General features: G+C 38.8%; 2 protein-coding genes across 2 annotated transcripts; both read left to right on the forward strand.

The window, feature by feature from the left end:
• Window positions 1-334: 334 nt before the first annotated feature.
• Window positions 335-940, forward strand: LOC144254559 (interferon alpha-13-like). Its single transcript, XM_077797872.1, has one exon. It carries the CDS (start codon window positions 335-337, stop codon window positions 938-940), a length of 606 nt encoding a protein of 201 aa, XP_077653998.1.
• An 8,027-nt stretch (window positions 941-8,967) lies between these two features.
• LOC144254560 (interferon alpha-1-like) lies at window positions 8,968-9,573 on the forward strand. The gene has a single exon (XM_077797873.1). The coding sequence runs from the start codon at window positions 8,968-8,970 to the stop codon at window positions 9,571-9,573; it is 606 nt and encodes a 201-aa protein (XP_077653999.1).
• Window positions 9,574-14,557: the final 4,984 nt, after the last annotated feature.

Consider the following 14,557-nt stretch of genomic DNA (forward strand, 5'->3'; position numbering starts at 1 on the left):
TATGCTACCTGTACAGATATGAAGGATAAATATCCTAAGTGAAATTTCATGACATTTTCAATAAGAAATAAATTTGCAAAAGTTCTCTGATAGGTAAGGGTAACATTGGAAGTGGAGGCAATAATGAAAACTAGAATGGTTTAGAAACATTGCTGAAAACCAAAGTAGAGAATGTATAAAGGAAAGCAAAAACAGAAGGCACTGGCATTCATAAAATCGCACTACTGTGTTCTCTCTTTTAGGTATCCACACAAAGCAAGGTCTTCAGAGACCCTGGAGCAAGGACTGAGCATCACCCATCTCAGACAGCCCAGCAGCATCTGCAAGATCCCCAATGGCCTTGCCCTTGGCTTTCCTGCTGGCCCTGGTGGTGCTAAGCTGCAAGACCACCTGCTCTCTGCGCTGTGACCTGCCTCAGATTCACAACCTGGCTTTTGAAACTTCTGAGGAAAATGAGGAGGGAGCCCTGACACTCCTGAAAAATATGAGGAGAATTCCCACTTCCTCCTGCCTGAACGACATAAAGGACTTTGCCTGTCCCCAGAAGCTGTTGGAGGGTGAGAAGGTGCCCAGGGCTCAAGCTGTTGCTGCCCTCCAGGAGATGACCTTCCGGATCTTATGCCTTTTTCGCACCCAGGAGGCCTCTGCTGCTTGGAACAAGACCCTCCTGAAAACCTTCCTCAGTGGCCTCTATCAACAGTGGGATGACCTGAAAGCCTGTGTGACCCACCAGGTGTGGGGGGGAAAAGCTCTTGGAATAACTGTTAGAAAATACTTCCTCAGGATCACTGATTACCTGAAGGAGAAGGAATACCTCCCTTGTGCCTGGGAGGTGGTCCGAACAGAAATGGAGAAACTCATCTCTGCTTCACCTAAGTTGTATGAAAGATTAAGGAGCAGGGAACGAGACCTGGTCCAGCAGGGAAATGCTTCTCACTGAAGAACACACCTTACCACACTCCCACAAGTTCTGCCATTTCCAAGACTCTCATGGTTCCTTGTGACAAGAATTCACTCCATTCCTTGTATGTTTTCAGTCAATGATGCGTTTCTATAGGCACCAGTCCCTTACCTCCCTGCAGATGTATTTATCTATTTAAATATTCATTTAATTAACTAATCATAAGATTTAATTTATTTTGTTCATATTCTATGTATATATTTAGTGTATGATTAATAAAACAAAGCATTTTTACACAGTCAATTTAGTTTGCTTTCTTCACTGCATATTTTACTGTAGAAACTTCTTTAGTTTTGAAACACATTTATATTCTTGGACATGGATGAGGGGTGCGGTAAATACATTTTTTATTCTTTCCCAATTTTAACTTGAGAAGCAAAATTGAAATTTTAGTTGTAAATGATGATTTCTATGATGAGTTCTCATTTCATGCACATCTTTGTTGTTTGCATTTTCCTGTCAACTTAGTGGTGTCACTTTTAGACATGTTGATGTTAAGGGAAAATGAATGGAGGTATCCATATGATGAAAGACAAGCATCAAAACAGCTTCCTAAATGCATTGTGGAAGTTGTTGATTTTTTACTGAATTTTTAAAAGTATAAATAACAGCAGAATGCATTACAATGCTTATTACACAGATACAGCACAACTTTTCATATCTCTGGTTGTATATAAAGTATGTTGACACCAATTCCTGTCTTCATTCATGTACTTTGGATAATGATGTCTATCACATTTCACTACCATCCTTGTTAATCCCCTGCCCCCCTCCTTTTCCCTCCCACCCCTCTGCCCTATCTAGAATTCATCTATTTCTCCCATGCTCCCCCTCCTGACCCCAATATGCATCAGCCTCCTTATATCAGGAAAAACATTGGGCATTTGTTTTCTTGGCATTGGCTAACTTCATTTAGCCTTATCTTCTCCAATGCCATCCATTTACCTGCAAATGCCATGACTTTATTCTCTTTTATTGCTGAGTAAAACTGCAGTGTATATATGTGCCCCATTTTTTTTTATACATTCTTCCCCTGAAGGGCATCTAGGTTGGCTCCACAGTTTAGCTATTGTGAATTGTGCTGCTATAAACATCCATGTGGCTCTGTCCCTGTAGTATGTTGATTTTAAGTCCTTTGGGTATAGATTAAGCAGTGGGATAACTGGGTCAAATGGTGGTTCCATTCCCAGATTTCCAAGGAAGCTCTATACTGCTTTACAATTGGCTGCACCAATTTGCTGTCCCACCAGTAGTGGATGAGAGTAACTTTTCCCCCACACCCTTGCCAACACTTATTGTCTTCATAATAGCTGCCATTCTGACTGGAATGAGATTATATGTTAGAGTAGTTTTGATTTGCATTTCTCTAATTGCTAGAGATGATGAAAATTTTTTCGTATATTTGTTGACTGATTGTATATCCTCTTGTGAGAAGTGTCTGTTCAGGTCCTTGGCCCATTTGTTGATTTCTTTCTTTCTTCTTTTTTTTTTTTTTAGATTTTCTGTTTGAGTTCTTTATATACCCTAGAGATTAGTGCTCTATCTGATGTGTGAGGGGTGAATATTTGCTGCCAGATTATAGGCTCTCTGTTCACCTCACTGTATTTTTTTTAAACAAATATGATGACGTAGGGCCTACTTTTTCTTCGATTAGATGCACAGTCTCTGGTTTAATTCCTAGGTCCCTGATCCACTTTGAGGTTAGTTTTGTGCATGGTGAGAGATCGATTTTTAATTTCATTTTGTGACTTGTGGATATCCAGTTTTCCCAGCACCATTTATCGAAGAGGTTATGTTTTCTCAGGTGCATATTTTTGGCGCCTTTGTCTAATATAAGATAACTGAAGTTATGTGGGTTAGACTCTGTGTCTGCTATTCTGTACCATTGGTCTACAGATCTATTTTGGTGCCAATACCATGCGTTTTTAGTCGCTATTGCTGTGTAATTTAGTTTTAGGTGTGGAATGGTAACGCCACCAGCTTCCTTCTTCTTGCTAAGGATTGCTTTGGCTATGCTGGGTCTCTTGTTTTTCCAGATGAATTTTATGATGGCTTTTTCTCTTTCTATGAGGAATGCCATTGGGATTTTGAGTGGAATTGCATCAACTCTCTACAGTGCTTTTGGTTGTATGGTCATTTGGACAATATTAATTCTGCCTATCGAAGAACAAGGTAGATCTTTCCATCTTCTAAGGTCTTCCTTAATTTCTTTCCTTAGCATGTTGTAGTTTCCCATTGCAGAGGTCTTTACCTCTTTTGTTAAATTTATTCCTAAGAATTTTTTTGAGGCTCTTATAAATGGAGTGCTTTTCCTAGTTTCACTTTCAGCAGATTTGTCACTGATGTACAGAAATGCCCTTCATTTGTGGGGGTTGATTTCATATCCTGCCACTTTGCTGAATTCATTTACTACTTCTAGAAGTTTCCTGGTGGAGCTTTTTAGATCTTCTAGGTATAGAATCATATAGTCAGCAAATAGTGCTAATTTTAGTTCTTCTTTTCCTATACATATCCCTTTAATTTCTAGTTGTTCTTGCCACTGTTTCAAGAACTATGTTAAACAGAAGTGGTGAAAGAGGGCATCCCTGTCTTGTTCTGGTTTTTAGAGGGAATGCCTTTAATTTTTCAACCTTGAGAATGATGTTGGCCTGAGGCTTATTGTAGATAGCCTTTAGGATGTGGAGTTATGTTCCTGTTATCCTTAGATTTCCTAGTGTTTGGAACATGGAAAGGTGCTGTATTTTGTCAAATGCTTTTTCTGCATCTATTGTGATGATCATATGATTCTTATCTTTGAGTCTATTGCTGAGATTAATTACATTTATTGATTTCCGTATGTTGAACCAACTGTGCATCCCTCGAATAAATCCCACCTGATCATGGTGCACAATCTTTTGGATATGTTTTTGTCATCGGTTTGCCAGGATGGTATTGAGAATTTTTGCATCTAGGTTCATTAGAGATATTGGTCTGAAGTTTTCTTTCTTTGATGTGTCTTTGCCTGGTACTGGGACCAGGGTGATATTGGTCTCAGAGAATGGGTTTGGAAGTGCTGCCTCTGTTTCTATTTCCTGAAATAAATTGCAGAGTATTGGTATTAGTTCTTCTTTAAAGGTCCTGTAGAATTCGGTTGTGTATCTATCCAGTTCTGGGCTTTTCTTGATTGGTCAGCTTCTGATGGTGTCTTCTGTTTCATCCCTTGTCATTGGTCTGTTTAAATAGTGTATATCTTCCTGATTCAATCTGGGCAAATCATACGACTTAAGAAACTGTTTGATGCCTTCCATGTCTTCTATTTTATTGGAGTATGAGTTTTCAAAACAATTTCTAATTTTCCTCTGTAATTCTGTAGTGTCCCTTGTGAGATGACCTTTTTCATCACATATGCAGGTAATTGGAGTTTTTTTCTGTCCTTCACTTCATTAGCGTATCTAAGGGTCTGCCAACTTTATTTGTTTTTTCAAAGACCCATCTTTTTGTTTCCTCAACTTTTTCAATTCTTTCTTTGGTTTGGGTTGCATTGATTTCAGCTCCAATTTTAATTATTTCTTGCCTTCTACTGCTTTTGCTGCTGATTTGTTCTTTTCTTCTAGGGCTTTGAGATGTAGTGGGAGGTCATTTATGGAGTCCTACTGGAAGACTGAGGCCCTGAGCCCTGTGCGGGGTTCACAGTGCTGGTGATTTCTGCAGAAACCAGCTGTCTAGGGGTGCTCTTGCACTCTCTGAGATGCAGTATTCCAACTAGGTGAGATTTGGGTCAGGGTGCAACTCAGGATGCTGCCTCCCTCTGGCCCGCCATCTTGGAATCCCCAGGAAGCTGTTTCTTCAACCTCAAACTGAAGCACAAAATTAACAATGATTGCTTTTAAAGTGAAAGCAAAGAAAAATAAATTTTAGTCAATGATCAGCCGGATATATTTAACTTTGTTCTTATGTCTGTATGTTGGTATTTAGAAATTTTTTTAAAAAATCATTCTCAAAACATGTATAATAATTTTATTTAAGCAAAATAGATGAATTTCCCACAAGTTATATTTGCTTGCATGCATACCAGTGCCTTAGGCAGGAGACTCAGTTCCCAAGTGCAAAGAACTCTCTGCCTTTTTCCTTGATCCAATATCTAGAGATCTTCTCAGATTGGTCTGAATTCATTCCAAATATGGGATATTTTCTTAAAGTCCAGAGGTGGAAGACCCTGCTATTAGAAGGATGAAAGAGAAAATGGCAGTATAAATATGTATTTTAAAAGAGAAATTGGCTTAGAATAGGAATTGATGCATTTTGGGAAGACATGCAATGAAACACCTCAATGCTTTGGGAAAGCGGAGGACATTTGTGATCTTGGTGGTAGCTTGTTGGGTAGCACTAATCAGCAGAAACCACATTGTCATAGTTCTAAATGGAACAACAGAAGGCAGTTAATAATCTCATATCAAAAATAATTCTGACAGTGTGTATTCTGAGACAGAGAGAAAAATGTAAAGTGTGACCTTTGAGTGCTTAACAGACTTCAAACATTATGACCTCTAGCTTTTTTCTTCCCTCCTGAGAATTCCTCTTTGAATTGTCTCTTTGTTCTAATGATTCTATTTGAAAAGTAAGGTGAATAAAGGAAAACCAATATCAATCTCTTTTGGCAGTCTTAGGGCTCCCTTACTAAACTGATGTTTTTGTTATCCTTCAAGAATTTATAAATACGGGTGCCACTGGGTCCATTTACACGACAGTGTTCATGAAACTAAAAGACGAAAGCAAAGCTTCAGGGTTCAATAACATGTTGAGGGACCAAGCCAAAGTTTCCCAGGATCTGAAGGGTACTGCTGCCTCAGTAATAAGGCACAGAGAAGGCATGGTCCTGTGTCGTGTAACAGGTGAATGTCACAGAGCTACGGAAGAGTCAGAGAGTATTCTTGAGAGTGGAGCTATGGGATCAGAAAAGTGAAAAGTGAGCCAGTCATGGGTCCAAATTATCCAACCTGAAAGATCCCCCCACACATCTGGCCTCTAGATCCTGCAGCACTTCTCTGAGACTTTCTGTTTTGCAAGTTCAACATTACAGCATATCATGATAAGTATATAATTCAGTATGATCAATGACTTCTCAGACCACTCATCCATACATTTTCCGAGGAGCATTTGGAAACCATATATTTCTATCAAATATAAAGATAGCCCAAGATTCTGACTCAAGGATTGTGGTTTTGAAATCCATTTTCCTTGATTTGTCAGCTGGTTTCTATATTTCCTTCAGCAGTGGAAATTCAGGTTTCACAGTTGTTTATAACTAATTGTTAGGTTATAAGTTAAATCACAGAAATGTATTTGTTCATGCTGATACTACCTGGTTCCTTGTGCACGAAGTTTCAGTACCTTCAAATTCAATAAAAAGTCTCAAAAGTTGTAACCCACGAGGAATTGTAGAACTCGTCTATCGAATCAATTGCAAAAGAGGTCATCCTGAAAATATCGTTGACTTCATTTCTTCTAAAGCTAGGACAGAAAAAGGATATAAAATTTTTCTTTCAGTATGAATAAAAATTTAACTCATTTTATTTAATGCTTTAGTGAAAAAACTACACACACACACACACACATACACATACATACATAAACACACATTTTAGCTGCAGTTGCACACAATACCTTTATTTTATTTATTTATTTTATGTGGTGCTGAGGATTGAACCCAATGCCTTGCATTTGCCAGGCGAGCGCTCTCTTGCTGAGCCACAACGCCAGCCCCCAAACCGATTTTTCACTAAAGAACTCCTGATAATAATATGATGATAACACGCCTTACTTACGTTTTCAAATTTCTTCAAGGCCATCCCATTGAAAACGAAATCACTGAAAATTACTAAAAGCATCCCTAGAGAGGCGCTGTCTCCCTCCTGGGGCTCTAGGGAGAGGGCGCTCTCCAGCTCCCCTGCAGGGGTCCGCAATTCTGGTCCTTCCCGGTCCGCAGAGCTGTCTCTTCCTTCCCCTTCTCCAAGTGCTGCGGGCACTTCTCCAGACACACGTAACCTCTATAGTCACAAACCAAAAGACCTCTAGTCCTCAAATGGCTGAAAAAATGTTTAGTCAAAGAAAAAAAAAAAAAAATCCCCTTCTGCTGACACACACTTCACCCCAGAGGGAAATCCCCAAGCCTAGAGCAATATTGAGAATGGGTAACATTTGCAACTTGCACCCAAGAAAGATCTTCATCCCCAAAATGCGGGTAAAGTGTCCAGCTAACTTCCGACAGAGAGAGCCTGGTGGAGTATTTAAGGGGCAGCAAGTTGACAGGCAAGCCAGGGTGTTTTCCTCCAACTACAGAGGGCAACTGGAAACTGAAAGCCCCAAACATCTCCCAATCACGGGCGAAGGAGGCAGAAAAGCCTGACGCTGCCTCTTGTGCACTTTCAGGGCATAGCGGTGCCTAAGCGCCGCCCAGAGGCTGCAAAGTGCATTACTGAAACTGAAGTCGTCCAGATCTATCACCTACATTTACAAAAAAATCTTTGGAGGTAAGAATGAATCTTAGGCACTACAGTGGTTTCTGGTACTCCAAAACTCTACCCTTCCTGGAAACAAAAATATTCCCTTGAAAATCCTTAGAGCAAGGGTATTGTTTATAATCGGAAGATAAATGAACTGAACAATTATTAGAGAAATCTAAAATTCTAGAATACAAAATTAGTCATCAGTCATCAATTAGGATGAATAATTTTACTAGGAGTTCTGCCAGGATTTCTGTGTGATGTAGCACAACCCTCTGAAACTCTGCAACCCACAGTTTTCTTACAAATATGATGGGTTCAAAATATTAGAAGCTTTGTGAACACTGAACAAACACTTGCATTTCAAATGGCACAATGCTTTATAGACTGAAGATTTGAAGTTAGAAAGATATTTTCTGAGTTTTGTTTTTCTTTCTTTCTGTTTCTTTTTTTAATCCAAGGACTGAACCCCACATCTGAGCAGGAACAGATTAAGGTTTTATCATGAGATTGGAGTCATCCAGTCATACTCTCAGGCTCCATTTCTTTTCCAAACATTTACTTTTTGGTTGTAGGTGGGCACAATAGCTTTATTTATTTATTTATTTATTTATTTATTTATTTATTTATTTACATGTGGTGCTGAGGATCCAGCCCAGGGCCTCACACCTGCTAGGCAAGTGCTCTACCACTGAGGCATAACCCCAGCCCTCTCAGGCTCCATTTCTAATTCTGTTTCACTTGCTGTTTCTGCCCTCTCTTCAGATACTTCCAAATGTCTTACACGAGTTAAAGTCATGTCAATAATTTTGTAAAATACACAACAAAATTGAGCTACTGTAGAGATTAAAAATTATTTTTTATATGATTTTAATAATTTTCTCATATGATGCAAAGTACTAAAAATCATTGCAAAGAAAACAGTCTAACATTATTTCATCCTTTTATGAAAGGTTTTATAATCGCATTGAAGGATCAGATTATCTCAATTTTATAATATATTTTGAAAATTGATAGTCACTGTAATTTGACATATCACAATTAAAGTGAATGAAGTCATTACAAATACAGATATAAAGATCATTTAAATTTCAAAAAAATTAAAGTGTAATTTAGCTTAAACATTGTCATTCATAACTCTGTAATGAATAAAAACATAAGTTCATAATTTTGATATAGATATATATAGTTACTCTACCTGTACAGATATGAAGGATAAATGTCCTAGGTGAAATTTAATGACATTTTCAATAAGAAATAAATTTGTAAAAGTTCTCTGATAGGTAAGGGTAACATTGGAAGTGGAGGCAATAATGAAAACTAGAATGGTTTAGAAACATTGCTGAAAACCAAAGTAGAGAATGTATAAAGGAAAGCAAAAACAGAAGGCACTGGCATTCATAAAATCGCACTACTGTGTTCTCTCTTTTAGGTATCCACACAAAGCAAGGTCTTCAGAGACCCTGGAGCAAGGACTGAGCATCACCCATCTCAGACAGCCCAGCAGCATCTGCAAGATCCCCAATGGCCTTGCCCTTGGCTTTCCTGCTGGCCCTAGTGGTGTTCAGCTGCAAGACCACCTGCTCTCTGCGCTGTGACCTGCCTCAGATACACAATCTGAGTCTTGAAACTTCTGAGAAAAATGAGGAGGGGGCACTGAGACTCCTGAAAGAAATGCAGAGAATTCCCACTTCCTCCTGCCTGAATGACAGAGAGGACTTTGCCTTACCCCAGAAGCTGTTGGAGGGTGAGAAGGTGCCCAGGGCTCAAGCTGTTGCTGCCCTCCAGGAGATGACCTACCAGATCTTATGCCTTTTTGGCACCCAGAAGGCCTTTGCTGCTTGGAACAAGACCCTCCTGTACCCCTTCCTCAGTGGCATCGATCAACAGTATCAGGACCTGAAAGCCTGTGTGACCCACAAGGTGAGGCGGGAAAAAGCTCTTGGAATAACTGTTAGAAAATACTTCCTCAGGATCACTGATTACCTGAAGGAGAAGGAATACCTCCCTTGTGCCTGGGAGGTGGTCCGAACAGAAATGGAGAAACTCGTCTCTGCTTCACCTAAGTTGTATGAAAGATTAAGGAGCAGGGAACGAGACCTGGTCCAGCAGGGAAATGCTTCTCACTGAAGAACACACCTTACCACACTCCCACAAGTTCTGCCATTTCTAAGACTCTCATGGTTCCTTGTGACAAGAATTCACTCCATTCCTTGTATGTTTTCAGTCAATGATGCGTTTCTATAGGCACCAGTCCCTTACCTCCCTGCAGATGTATTTATCTATTTAAATATTCATTTAATTAACTAATCATAAGATTTAATTTATTTTGTTCATATTCTATGTATATATTTAGAGTATGATTAATAAAACAAAGCATTTTTATACAGTCAATTTAGTTTGCTTTCTTCACTGCATATTTTACTGTAGAAACTTCTTTAGTTTTGAAACACCTTTATATTCTTGGACATGGATGAGGGGTGCGGTAAATACATTTTTTATTCTATCCCAATTTTAACTTGAGAAGCAAAATTGAAATTTTAGTTGTAATGATGATTTCTATGATGAGTTCTCATTTCATGCACATCTTTATTGTTTGCATTTTCCTGTCAACTTAGTGGTGTCACTTTTAGACATGTTGATGTTAAGGGAAAATGAATGGAGGTATCCATATGATGAAAGACAAGCATGAAAACAACTTCCTAAATGCATTGTGGAAGTTGTTGATTTTTTTTTACTGATTTTTTATGAATATAAATAACAGCGGAATGCATTACAATGCTTATTACACATATAGAGCACAACTTTTCATATCTCTAGTTTTATAAAGTATGTTGACACCAATTCGTGTCTTCATTCATGTACTTTGGATAATGATGTCTATCACATTCCACCACCATCCTTGTTAATCCCCTGCCGCCCTCTCTTTCCCTCCCACCCCTCTGCCCTATCTAGAATTCATCTATTTCCCCCATGCTCCCCCTTCTGACCCCAATATGCATCAGCCTCCTTATATCAGGAAAAACATTGGGCATTTGTTTTCTTGGCATTGGCTAACTTCATTTAGCCTTATCTTCTCCAATGCCATCCATTTACCTGCAAATGCCATGACTTTATTCTCTTTTATTGCTGAGTAAAATTGCAGTGTCTATATGTGCCCCATTTCTTTTAAACATTCTTCCTCTGATGGGCATCTAGGTTGGCTCCACAGTTTAGCTATTGTGAATTGTGCTGCTATAAACATCCATGTGGCTCTGTCCCTGTAGTATGTTGATTTTAAGTGCTTTGGGTATAGACTAAGCAGTGGGATAACTGGGTCAAATGGTGGTTCCATTCCCAGATTTCCAAGGAAGCTCCATACTGCTTTCCACATTGGCAGCACCAATTTGCTGTCCCGCCAGTAGTGGATGAGAGTAACTTTTCCCCCACACCCTTGCCAACACTTATTGTCTTCATAATAGCTGCCATTCTGACTGGAATGGGATGATATCTTAGAGTAGTTTTGATTTGCATTTCTCTAATTGCTAGAGATGATGAAAATTTTTTCGTATATTTGTTGATTGATTGTATATCCTCTTGTGAGAAATGTCTGTTCAGGTCTTTGGCCCATTTGTTGATTTGTTTATTTGTTTGTTTGTTTGTTTGTTTTTTGAGCTTTTCTGTTTGAGTTCCTTATATACCCTAGAGATTAGTGCTCTATCTGATGTGTGAGGGGTGAATATTTGCTCCCAGGATATAGGCTCTCTGTTCACCTCACTGTTTTTTTTTTTTTTTTAAAGAATTATTTTAGTTTGATTCCATCCCATTTGTTGATTCTTGGTTTTAATTCTTGCACTATAGCGGTCTTTTGATGGAAGTTGGGGCCTGATCCCACATGATGAAGTAGGGCCTACTTTTTCTTCTATTAGATGCAGAGTCTCGGGTTTAATTCCTAGTTCCCCGATCCACTTTGAGTTGAGTTTTGTGCATGGTGAGAGATGGATTTTTAATTTCATTTTGTGACTTGTGGATATCCAGTTTTCCCAGCACCATTTATCGAAGAGGCTATCTTTTCTCCAGTGCATATTTTTGGCGCCTTTGTCTAATATAAGATAACTGAAGTTATGTGGGTTAGACTCTGTGTCCTCTATTTTGTACCATTGGTCTACAGCTCTGTTTTGGTGCCAATACCATGCGGTTTTAGTCACTATTGCTGTGTAGTATAGTTTTAGGTGTGGAATGGTAATGCCACCAGCTTCATTCTTCTTGCTAAGGATTGCTTTGGCTATGCTGGGTCTCTTGTTTTTCCAGATGAATTTTATGATCGGAATTGCATCAAATCTCTGCAGTGCTTTTGGTAGTATGGGCATTTGGACAATATTAATTCTGCCTATCGAAGAACAAGGTAGATCTTTCCACCTTCTAAGGTCTTCTTTAATTTCTTTCCTTAGCAGGTTGTAGTTTCCATTGCAGAGGTCTTTACCTCTTTTGTTAAATTTATTCCTAAGAATTTTTTTTTGAGGCTCTTATAAATAGGGTGCTTTTCCTAGTTTCACTTACAGCGGATTTGTCACTGATGTACAGAAATGCCCTTGATTTATGGGGGTTGATTTCATATCCTGCCACTTTGCTGAATTCATTTACTACTTCTAGAAGTTTCCTGGTGGAGCTTTTTAGATCTTCTAGGTATAGAATCATATAGTCAGCAAAGAGTGCTAATTTTAGTTCTTCTTTTCCTATACATATCCTTTTAATTTCTAGTTGCTCTAGCCACTGTTTCAAGAACTATGTTAAACAGAAGTGGTGAAAGAGGGCATCCCTGTCTTGTTCCAGTTTTTACAGGGAATGACTTTAATTTTTCAACATTGAGAATGATGTTGGCCTGAGGCTTTTTGTAGATAGCCTTAGGATGTGGAGATATGTTCCTGTTATCCTTAGTTTTTCTAGTGTTTGGAACTTGTAAAGGTGCTGTATTTTGTCGAATGCTTTTTCTGCATGATCATATGATTCTTATCTTTGAGTCTATTGCTGTGATGAATTACATTTATTGATTTCCCTATGTTGAACCAACCGTGCATCCCTGGGATAAATCCCACGTGATCATGGTGCACAATCTTTTGGATATGTTTTTGTCATCGGTTTGCCAGGATGGTATTGAGAATTTTTGCATCCAGGTTCATTAGAGATATTGGTCTGAAGTTTTCTTTCTTTGATGTGTCTTTGCCTGGTACTAGGATCAGGGCGATATTGGCCTCATAGAATGGTTTTGGAAGTGCTGCCTCTGTTTCTATTTCCTGAAATAAATTGTAGAGTATTGGTATTAGTTCTTCTTTAAAGGTCTTGTAGAACTCGGCTGTGTGTCTACCCAGTTCTGGGCTTTTCTTGATTGGTCAGCTTCTGATGGTGTCTTCTGTTTCATCCCTTGATATTGGTCTGTTTAAATTGTGTATATCTTCCTGATTCAATCTGGGCAAATCATATGACTTAAGAAACTGTTTGATGCCTTCCATGTCTTCTATTTTATGGGAGTATGAGTTTTCAAAACAATTTCTAATTTTCCCCTGTAATTCTGTAGTGTCCCTTGTGAGATGACCTTTTTCATCACATATGCAGGTAATTGGAGTTTTTTTCTGTCCTTCACTTCATTAGAGTATCTAAGGGTCTGCCAACTTTATTTGTTGTTTCAAAGACCCATCTTTTTGTTTCCTCAACTTTTTCAATTCTTTCTTTGGTTTGGGTTGCATTGATTTCAGCTCCAATTTTAATTATTTCTTGCCTTCTACTGCTTTTGCTGCTGATTTGTTCTTTTCTTCTAGGGCTTTGAGATGTAGTGGGAGGTCATTTATGGAGTCCTACTGGAAGACTGAGGCCCTGAGCCCTGTGCGGGGTTCACAGTGCTGGTGATTTCTGCAGAAACCAGCTGTCTAGGGGTGCTCTTGCACTCTCTGAGATGCAGTATTCCAACTAGGTGAGATTTGGGTCAGGGTGCAACTCAGGATGCTGCCTCCCTCTGGCCCGCCATCTTGGAATCCCCAGGAAGCTGTTTCTTCAACCTCAAACTGAAGCACAAAATTAACAATGATTGCTTTTAAAGTGAAAGCAAAGAAAAATAAATTTTAGTCAATGATCAGCCGGATATATTTAACTTTGTTCTTATGTCTGTATGTTGGTATTTAGAAATTTTTTTAAAAAATCATTCTCAAAACATGTATAATAATTTTATTTAAGCAAAATAGATGAATTTCCCACAAGTTATATTTGCTTGCATGCATACCAGTGCCTTAGGCAGGAGACTCAGTTCCCAAGTGCAAAGAACTCTCTGCCTTTTTCCTTGATCCAATATCTAGAGATCTTCTCAGATTGGTCTGAATTCATTCCAAATATGGGATATTTTCTTAAAGTCCAGAGGTGGAAGACCCTGCTATTAGAAGGATGAAAGAGAAAATGGCAGTATAAATATGTATTTTAAAAGAGAAATTGGCTTAGAATAGGAATTGATGCATTTTGGGAAGACATGCAATGAAACACCTCAATGCTTTGGGAAAGCGGAGGACATTTGTGATCTTGGTGGTAGCTTGTTGGGTAGCACTAATCAGCAGAAACCACATTGTCATAGTTCTAAATGGAACAACAGAAGGCAGTTAATAATCTCATATCAAAAATAATTCTGACAGTGTGTATTCTGAGACAGAGAGAAAAATGTAAAGTGTGACCTTTGAGTGCTTAACAGACTTCAAACATTATGACCTCTAGCTTTTTTCTTCCCTCCTGAGAATTCCTCTTTGAATTGTCTCTTTGTTCTAATGATTCTATTTGAAAAGTAAGGTGAATAAAGGAAAACCAATATCAATCTCTTTTGGCAGTCTTAGGGCTCCCTTACTAAACTGATGTTTTTGTTATCCTTCAAGAATTTATAAATACGGGTGCCACTGGGTCCATTTACACGACAGTGTTCATGAAACTAAAAGACGAAAGCAAAGCTTCAGGGTTCAATAACATGTTGAGGGACCAAGCCAAAGTTTCCCAGGATCTGAAGGGTACTGCTGCCTCAGTAATAAGGCACAGAGAAGGCATGGTCCTGTGTCGTGTAACAGGTGAATGTCACAGAGCTACGGAAGAGTCAGAGAGTATTCTT

The sequence above is a fragment of the Urocitellus parryii genome, chromosome 4 (genome assembly GCF_045843805.1).
Source record: "Urocitellus parryii isolate mUroPar1 chromosome 4, mUroPar1.hap1, whole genome shotgun sequence".
In the NCBI taxonomy this organism is placed as follows: domain Eukaryota; kingdom Metazoa; phylum Chordata; class Mammalia; order Rodentia; family Sciuridae; genus Urocitellus; species Urocitellus parryii.